The 9,815-nt window shown below is 46.1% G+C and overlaps 1 protein-coding gene across 6 annotated transcripts in view; it reads right to left on the reverse strand.

The window, feature by feature from the left end:
* als2b (alsin Rho guanine nucleotide exchange factor ALS2 b) overlaps positions 1-5,110 on the reverse strand; it is a 47,294-nt gene extending 42,184 nt beyond the window's left edge. For 3 of the 6 annotated variants that reach the window (XM_060055356.1, XM_060055352.1, XM_060055351.1), the window contains exons 1-3: positions 4,868-5,107; positions 3,593-3,688; positions 272-420 (exon numbers count right to left, since the gene is read on the reverse strand). In XM_060055356.1, the coding sequence (XP_059911339.1) occupies positions 272-420; positions 3,593-3,612 (169 nt within the window). In that variant the 5' untranslated portion in view covers positions 3,613-3,688; positions 4,868-5,107. Of the gene's footprint in view, positions 1-271; positions 421-3,592; positions 3,689-4,867 lie in introns of all 6 variants that reach the window. The other 3 variants (XM_060055350.1, XM_060055353.1, XM_060055354.1) reach the window with 3 other exon arrangements.
* Between the last annotated feature and the right edge of the window lie 4,705 nt (positions 5,111-9,815).

A 9,815-nucleotide genomic window follows, 5' to 3' on the forward strand; every position in this document is an offset into this window, starting at 1 on the left:
AGACAGACAGACAGACAGACAGACAGACAGACAGACAGACAGACAGACAGACAGACAGACAGACAGACAGACAGACAGACAGACAGACAGACAGACAGAGACAGAGACAGAGAAACGCAGACACACACACACACAGATATGTTAATACATCTCTCTCAGGCGTTAATGTAAATGTTGAGGTGATATTGACCCCAACAATGAAGTGAAAGTAAGGCAGGGAGAGTACTGATGATGTGTCAGTGAGGCCATCCAATCCAAACCGTCCCCTCACCTTCCACCAGCAGGAGGCCGTGCCGGGTCCCCAGGCTCGCCTGGACCACGGGCCGGGAGAGGAGCAGCCTCTCTGGGGCCAGGCTGCAGGCGTAGCCCCTCCAGAGGTGGGCCAGCCCCCGCTCCCCAGGGCCAGCCTCCTGCTCACCGCTGGGGGGACACACAGCGGGATGGACCCCTGATTAGGACGGGCTGGGGGGGGGGGGGGGGGGAGGGGGGCGGGGGTGGTGAGTGAGTGAGTGAGTGACTGAGTGACTGAGTGAGGGGGGGAGGTTAGTGGGTGAGTGAGTGAGGAGGGGGTGAGTGTGTGAGTGAGGGGGGGGTCAGTGGGTGAGTGAGTGAGTGAGTGGGGGGGTTAGTTAGCGAGTGAGTAAAGTTTGTGTGGGGGGTTAGTGAGTGTCAGTCCCAGTATAGTCAGTCCCAGTATAGAGAGTCAGTCCCAGTATAGAGAGTCAGTCCCAGTATAGATAGTGTCAGTCCCAGTATAGATAGTGTCAGTCCCAGTATAGTCAGTCCCAGTATATAGTGTCAGTCCCAGTATAGAGAGTCAGTCCCAGTATGGTCAGTCCCAGTATAGAGAGTCAGTCCCAGTATAGAGTCAATCCCAGTATAGATAGGGTCAGTCCCAGTATAGATAGTGTCAGTCCCATTATAGATAGGGTCAGTCCCAGTATAGATAGGGTCAGTCCCAGTATAGTCAGTCCCAGTATAGTCAGTCCCAGTATAGAGAGTCAGTCCCAGTATAGAGCGTGTCAGTCCCTGTATAGTCAGTCCCAGTATAGAGTCAGTCCCAGTATAGTGTCAGTCCCAGTATAGAGAGTCAGCCCCAGTATAGTCAGTCCCAGTATAGTGTCAGTCCCAGTATACAGAGTCAGTCCCAGTATAGAGAGTCAGTCCCAGTATAAAGAGTCAGTCCCAGTAGTGTCAGTCCCAGTATAGTGTCAGTCCCAGTATAGAGAGTCAGCCCCAGTATAGTCAGTCCCAGTGTAGTGTCAGTCCCAGTATACAGAGTCAGTCCCAGTATAGAGAGTCAGTCCCAGTATAGAGAGTCAGTCCCAGTATAAAGAGTCAGTCCCAGTAGTGTCAGTCCCAGTATAGTGTCAGTCCCAGTATAGAGTCAATCCCAGTATAGAGTCAGTCCCAGTATAGAGTCAGTCCCAGTATAGAGCGTGTCAGGGTGGGGGCGGGGGTGGTGAGTGAGTGAGTGAGTGACTGAGTGAGGGGGGGAGGTTAGTGTGTGAGTGAGTGAGGAGGGGGGGGTGAGTGTGTGAGTGAGTGAGGAGGGGGGGGTGAGTGTGTGAGTGAGTGAGGAGGGGGGGGTGAGTGTGTGAGTGAGTGAGGAGGGGGGGGTGAGTGTGTGAGTGAGGGGGGGGGGGGGTCAGTGGGTGAGTGAGTGAGTGTTTGTGGGCGAGGTAGTGAGTGAGTGAGTGAGTGAGTGAGTGAGTGAGTGAGTGAGTGAGTGAGTGAGTGAGTGAGTGAGTGAGTGAGTGAGTGAGTGAGTGTGTGAGGGAGTGAGGGCTGGGCCATACATCGTTTTCGTAGTGGAATCGCGATACTCTCACGCATGATATTCAGACGACCAAAGCATGCGTAGAACTAAACTTCAAGATTAGCAAAAAGAAGAGTTAACTCCAAAGAAAACAACAACATCAAATCAAAAAGCAATTTTCCATGGGAAATGAATTATTTGCTTTTCTTTAAAATATGTCATAAAATTGTATGTGCAACAAATTATATTATCCTTGGGTGTGTCTAATGAGTACCTCCTAGCAGAACAGCTCTGCATTGGTTTAGTGTGTTTGGTTGCCCTATTATGGAAGCTATTGAGCAGAAAGCCGTTTTCCATAGGAAATGAATGGAGTCATTTATCGACGGTCCCACTGTATAAAGCAAGCAGTCAGGGGCCAGTGGGGGTCCCTTGGTGGTCCCCAAGACGGACTGAGAGCACGGCAGGAACCCAAATGAAGATGAGAATATCTGTTTCATATCCAACAACAAGCTATCCTCACCACGGCACAGCGGTCATGTGACCCTCCAACGCCGCCTTCAAAACGCTCAGAGTTTCCGGGAGGACCTTCAGCTCGGAGGAAAGTGCTCTGAACACTCCGTTGGGTCAGAGATTTCTCTCAGAGTTTCGTGCGGAGGTAAAGCAACCCGAGTCCTCCCAGATCACGTCACAACAATGGCTGCCCGTTTCATTGATGGACTAAAGTGAACATACAGCAAGCACTAAGAGGCGAATTTAACAGCCATTCTAACATTTGCATTACGATACATTATAGCTTGCAATTATAAACATCACATGATAAATTCTCGCTCATGTTCAACCATCGCAAGCAGTCCTAATAACTGATTAATTTCATTCATCAAAGAAGCGCAAAGAGGTCCCTGCGGGCTTCCATACTTGTAGTTGTTATGAAGTCTAGTCTCATGAACAATCAGTTTTCCGGTTTTATGTCATTGCCTACGAACTTCTGAGGGGTGTTTCCTCAACACTCATATTTTGGAAGAAGAGAAGGATTACGCAAAGACAGATAAGAGTTTCTGAACCTCTGAGATGTTTCAAAGGCGGCACAATAACCCCTTTACCGGGATGAATGAGTGAATGAAGAGGCACCCACCATTAGACACTCACACAATAACCCCTTTACCGGGATGAATGAGTGAAAGAAGAGAAGAGGCACCCAGCATTAGACACTTACACAATAACCCCTTTACCGGGATGAATGAGTGAATGAGGAGGCACCCACCATTAGACACTTACACAATAACCCCTTTACCGGGATGAATGAGTGAAACAGGAGGCCCCCACCATTAGACACTCACACAATAACCCCTTTACCGGGATGAATGAGTGAATGAAGAGGCACCCAGCATTAGACACTTACACAATAACCCCTTTACCGGGATAAATGAGTGAAAGAGGAGGCACCAACCATTACTCAAAACTCAACTCAAAACTCACCTGTTCAAACTCGCACACAACGTCTAAGTGATCACTGTTTTGATTGTTTGTTTGTTTTGTTTTGTCTTGTTTTTGTTTTATTTATTTTTTATGTTTATTTATTTATTTTTTCTTTCCACAATGTCTTTTTTTTTTTTTTACAACGATTTATGATGACCATATGTTCTGTAAGGTGACCTTGGGTGTCTTGAAAGGCGCCTCTAAATTAAATGTATTATTATTATTATTATTATTATTAGACACTTACACAAGAACCCCTTTACCGGGATGAATGAGTGAAAGAGGAGGCACCCACCATTAGACACTCACACAATAACCCCTTTACCGGGATGAATGAGTGAATGAGGAGTCACTCACCTGTTCTTCACTGACTCCATCAGTGGGATAGCGCCGTCGCCATGACAACGCTGATGTTCACCCCCGGCGGGAATGAGCCGATGATGGTCAGTGAGCCTGTTGGTTCAATCCCAGTATAGATAGGGTCAGTCCCAGTATAGATAGTGTCAGTCCCAGTATAGAGTCAGTCCCAGTATATAGTGTCAGTCCCAGTATAGAGAGTCAGTCCCAGTATAGTCAGTCCCAGTATAGAGAGTCAGTCCCAGTATAGTCAGTCCCAGTATAGAGAGTCAGTCCCAGTATAGATAGTGTCAGTCCCAGTATAGTCAGTCCCAGTATATAGTGTCAGTCCCAGTATAGAGAGTCAGTCCCAGTATAGAGTCAGTCCCAGTATAGAGAGTCAGTCCCAGTATAGAGAGTCAGTCCCAGTATAGTCAGTCCCAGTATAGAGAGTCAGTCCCAGTATAGAGAGTCAGTCCCAGTATAGAGTCAGTCCCAGTATAGTGTCAGTCCCAGTATTATCAGCCCCAGTATAGAGTCAGTCCCATTATAGAGAGTCAGTCCCATTATAGAGTCAGTCCCAGTATAGAGCGTGTCAGTCCCAGTATAGTCAGTCCCAGTATAGAGTCAGTCCCAGTATAGTCAGTCCCAGTATAGAGAGTCAGTCCCAGTATAGTCAGTCCCAGTATAGAGAGTCAGTCCCAGTATAGTCAGTCCCAGTATAGAGTCAGTCCCAGTAGTGTCAGCCCCAGTATAGTCAGTCCCAGTATAGAGTCAGTCAGTAGAGAGTGTAAGTCCCAGTATAGTCAGTCCCAGTATAAAGTCAGTCCCAGTATAGTGTCAGTCCCAGTATAGTGTCAGTCCCAGTAGTGTCAGTCCCAGTACACCACAGTGTGTTCAGTTCATTCCCAGTGCTGCGTGTGGTCCAACAGGTTGGAAAGCTGGTTGTGACACTGGTCCCTTTACTCTGCTGACGTCACACGTTAACGCTGGTGACGCGGTGTGCGCATCTCCGGCCTCAATAAAACAATTCAACCATCATTTAAAAGTCATTAATGACTCATCAGCGCCTTATTAGGAATTAATTGGGAGGGAAAGAGCAGCGTTTATAGTGACGTCGTGACCTCCTGCAGCCAGTGTTGCCAGATTTGGCGTGAAATATGGCCCAATCTGGCAACAATCTGCAGAGAGCGTTAGCCACCTAGCTCCCCACTCCTTAGCTCCCTAAAGGACCGCCCTACTGGCTCCTCTCTGACACTACGGTGCCGTGGGTCGGCGGGGGTGGACGGCACTCACCGGGATGCTAGGGGTCCATGACCGGGTGTTTCGTGGGGTCCAGGGGGGGGGGCCTGTCGGTCTGTTTGTCTGTCTGTCTGTATCAGCGGGATAACCCAAACCCTCTGGACGGCGCGCTGCCGTGTTGTTGTGGAGCGACGGCAGCGCGGAGCGGTCAAATCACACGAGGTTCTCGGAAACGCGAATTACACCGAAGTACAATCATTAAATTGTATAAGTTCACTGAAGTAGGCTACAACGTGTGTGTGTGTGTGTGTGTGTGTGTGTGTGTGTGTGTGTGTGTGTGTGTGTGTGTGTGTGTGTGTGTGTGTGTGTGTGTGTGTGTGTGTGTGTGTGTGTGTGTGTGTGTGTGTGTGTGTGTGTGTGTGTGTGTGTGTGTGTGTGTGTGTGTGTGTGTGTGTCTGTGACTGTGACTGTGTCTGTGTCTGTGTCTGTGTCTGTCCGTGTTTGCCGCTGTCATGCCAAATTTGTACCGGGCGCGTCAGCGATACGTAATCCATTCCAAACTATGGCAAGCCATCCCCGCCAGAAAGCGGCATCATTTAGACGCGTATCACCTTCATTACGCCGTAAAATACGCCGTAAAATGCAGAAAAACGGCGTATTTTACGCCGTCATGCGCAAAAAAGCGCCGCTTTTTACGCCCGCAAATGAGCCTTTCAAGAGCGCGCGTAAAAAGCGCCGTTTTGAACATCAAAACGCGCGTAAAATACGGCGCTTTTGTGCACATCACAACGCCGTTAAATACGGCGTTTCTATAGTATGCTAATAACCTACGCCCTTCTTTTCTCTCAGCCAATGCATTTGAAGTGTTTGCGCCCAATCGCTGACCAAGACAAGCAGACCAAATCAGTTTAACACAGATCTGCTTTGAGGATTTCTCCTCTCATTTGGCGATAGTTGTAGCGTCATTTAGATACATATATTAGTAAATGCATTTACAACTGTGTGGTTCCCTTGGTACATTTGATAGAGACGCTTGATCTATAGGCAAGAGGTTGTCGGATCGATTCCATTTAATACCGGATTTCTGCTTTTGTCAGATGGACACGCTTTTATGATCGCAATGCTTTTTCGTCGGCGAGCCAGACCTCCTGTGTTATAAGTTCCAAAGACAGTGCCTTTTTAGTCAGCCAGCCAGATAATCTCGGTGTCTTGTATAAGTTAATTATATTTAAATTATTATAGCCATCGAGCCTTTATTTTCGTGGAATTATCGTTACATCCTCTCTCGTTCAATCGATATAAATACACAGTGGAAAGGAGTGAGAGGGAGCCACAGTTACAAAAGTGTCAAACAAGCTGTCCTCTAAATCACCATTTCCCTAGGCCTATATGTTTTCAGGCCGACAAATGGTTGAAATAAAGTAACGTTGTGACCCGGCGCATATTAGACTTGTTAAATGCAGAAATGCTTGCTGGCAGTGTCTATTCAGTTTCAACACTCCAATTCCAAAATTATGTTTTCATGTCGTCAAATGCTCGAAATAAAGTCAGGTTGTGACTCGACATCTACTTGACCCAGTCTCACCAATATGCGTACAGATCGCACGGTTTGACACTTTCAAAATGCGTGCAGTAGGCTACATACGCCAAATGACCATTTCGCGTGCATATGATACGCAAAACCCAGCAACAACATATATTATATTCCCTCAAATATTATAACTTTCAAAACATTGGCCAAAGTGGAATATCTTTTTTATTTGGGCTGCTTCTAGGACATTTTGGGTGGATTTTGAACGGTATGTGGGCAGGACGTTTTTTGCAGGACCTGGCAACCCTGCGCTGTTGCCCGAGGTGGTGAAATGCTCCGGAACAGATCTGGATCCACTATGGCCAAAAGACTTGTATGCCCCCCCTCCCCACTTAAATAAATACTATGGCAGAATAAAGAATAAATTCATGCATTATCATTCCACTTGAACATGTGTTTTTACAGTATAGCGTGGTGGAGGGATGACGTATGTTGGCCAACCCGGAAGCGTCGCCCTGGGTTCCCTTGACAAAAAGCCAACGGGGTTTTCCATTGGATTTTGGATTATTGCAGAAAAAATACCCCCTCAAAAACTGAAAATAAATAAATAAATAAAAATATCCTTGCTCCAAAGAACGAAATGTAAACCAATGCATTCTGAATGGGAGTGTTTCTCCGATTTTTCCATGCTACACAGAACGAAATGTAAACCCATGCAAATAAAGACTTCATGGTCATAATCATTTAAATATTTTAATCTCCTGAGGGTGGTATTCTATTTTTTTCAACGGGGCTGCATCCAGTCACTTGACCGTCATGGTTGCTATGGTGGTTGCTATCGACCGCCCCCTCATACTTACATGGCTCTAAAAACCACGCGGCAAAGGAGCTGCCGTAAATTGTGTTGTTTTTGTCGTAAACTAGGGTCTGATGGTTAAAAAATAGACAGATATTCCAAGGTATCCTTAAAAGGCAGCTTGGATGTTTTTATTTTCTGCAGTTTAGACTTCTTCTATAACCTATTTTTGAAAGCAAAACACCAAGCTCATTGATTTAACGAGGCAGGGTTATTTGAAACAATTTATTCAATAAATATTTGTGAGAGGTCATTCCTTCTCCTGAGTTTGCTTCCTATTTATGTCTAGTGTACAACCCTACTGTCCACAAGCATCACGTAGCCATCCAAACTGCATATCTGAGAATCAGGCCTCTCTTTAATAATGACCAAACGTTATGAGAGAAATACACATTAACTTTTGTCTCATAAGCGGCGTGGTGCCGGCTCCTTTTGACCTTTTGACCCCTGACTTCTGGGGGAATAGCTGCATCAATTCATTAGTCAATCAGAAGCATGTAAATATCTTCCCGGTGACATAAGAGGGCGAACAAGGTGTCCTTTAACATCTACGCTTCCAGGCGATTACAACGGTGCCACACATGAGCATATTCGAACATGTTTAATGGTAGTAATTAGCTGATCGAAATTGGAGGCCTTAATCAATAATGAGCAGCTATTGATTTGCTTCCCGATAGAAATTTGTGACAAATTACATGTTATTTAGCATCTACACGTTGAGCTGAGTCCAATGACACTGAGCATGACACTCTAGCAAATGGTAACATGTATTTTACATGGTACACCTAGGTCTAGGACATGATCTCGGTGTAGCAAGAGGGCAAGCTTGATCTCATTTGACTCAGCTTAACGTATAGATGCTAAATAACATGTAATTTGTCAAAAATCTCCATCGGGAAGCAAATCTATAGCTGGTCATTATTGATAAAGGCCTCCAAAATCGACAGCTAATTACTACCCCGAAACATATTCAAATATGATCATGTGTGGCACTGTTGCAATCGCCTCGAAACGTAGATGTCAAAGGACACCTTGTTTGCCCCGTTACGGCCCCGGGAAGTTATTTTCATACTTCTAATGGATTGATTCATATTTTAAGGTTCTCGGAGGGAGACTTTAAGATGCTGCAGCAGAAGTGTTGAGACGAAAGATGATATCAAGAAATGTATAGAATATTCCCATTCACATTATTATTCTTCGTCATAACATCCGACCAAACATCCTTTACATTCACCGAGCGAAGATTATGAAAGTCCAGGCCCCCCCTTCCTGAACTCGGGGTCCAACTGGGCCAAGTTTCGGGCAGGAAGGACCCCCCCTTCCTGCCCTCGGGGTCCGACCGGGCCAAGTTTCGGTGCGGGGGTCCCAGTTAGGCCCTAGAATAAGGTATTCAAATTTCAGGGCGGTAAGACCTTCCTATCTCAAAAACTGTTTTTCCACCACATTCTGAACCATTAGGTCTTGCCGGCAACACTTCTGAGGGGCTTTGTCCAAATGACAGTCCATTTGGGAAAACTTTTTTTCTCTAAGGGCTAGAAGTCCAAATCTCGGATATGTCGTTCTCGGGGCCCCGGGAAATGTGTGTAAACATTTTAGCATCCCTAGCTATCTCGAAAAGGCCGGAAAAGGGGCGTGACCTCCAACAGTACAGTAAATGTACGTAAGACAGAGGTTAGTTTCTAGTCCTCATTTTTTGTGGGATGGAGGTGTACATTTGTGGCTTTAGGTGTGTAGACACAGCTGGCCTGCGGCCACGTTTTTGAAGTTTGGGGTCAAAAGGTCAAAAGGAGCCGGCACCACGCCGCTTATGAGATAACAAAAAGTTAATGTGTATTTCTCTAATAACTTTTTGTCATTATTAAAGAGAGGGCTGATTCTCAGATATGCATGTTGGATGGCTAGGGTGTAGGTCTGGGAAGAACTTCAGGCCAAAATCTTGCAAGTGAGCCGCTGGGTGAGGTGCAAAGAGATGGAGCACTTGCTGAGTCATTTCCTGTAGGGCTGGAGCCACAGGTTGGAGCGTATGCGTCCTTTCAGACCCCCTGATATATAAGAGACCCCAAGGTAGAGCTTACTTAAATGTTGTCGACTCAGTCACCTATTGCATCACTTCCTTTAGGGCTTCAGCCTCCTAATTGATCATTGTAGTAGGCTATAATTGAATGCCCTCTTTCATATATGATACCTCCTCCACTGGGACGTGGCAACAATTCTCTAAATCCATATGGGGAGGGGGGGGGGGGATGCTTGTGGACAGTAGGGGTGTACACTAGACATAAATAGGAAGCAAACTCAGGAGAAGGAATGACCTCTCACAAATATTTATTGAATAACTTGTTTCAAATAACCCTGCCTCGTTAAATCAATGAGCTTGGTGTTTTGCTTTCAAAAATAGGTTATAGAAGAAGTCTAAACTGCAGAAAATAAAAACATCCAAGCTGCCTTTTAAGGATACCTTGGAATATCTGTCTATTTTTTAACCATCAGACCCTAGTTTACGACAAAAACAACACAATTTACGGCAGCTCCTTTGCCGCGTGGTTTTTAGAGCCATGTAAGTATGAGGGGGCGGTCGATAGCAACCACCATAGCAACCATGACGGTCAAGTGACTGG

The sequence above is a fragment of the Gadus macrocephalus genome, chromosome 7 (genome assembly GCF_031168955.1).
Source record: "Gadus macrocephalus chromosome 7, ASM3116895v1".
NCBI classification, from domain to species: Eukaryota; Metazoa; Chordata; class Actinopteri; order Gadiformes; family Gadidae; genus Gadus; species Gadus macrocephalus.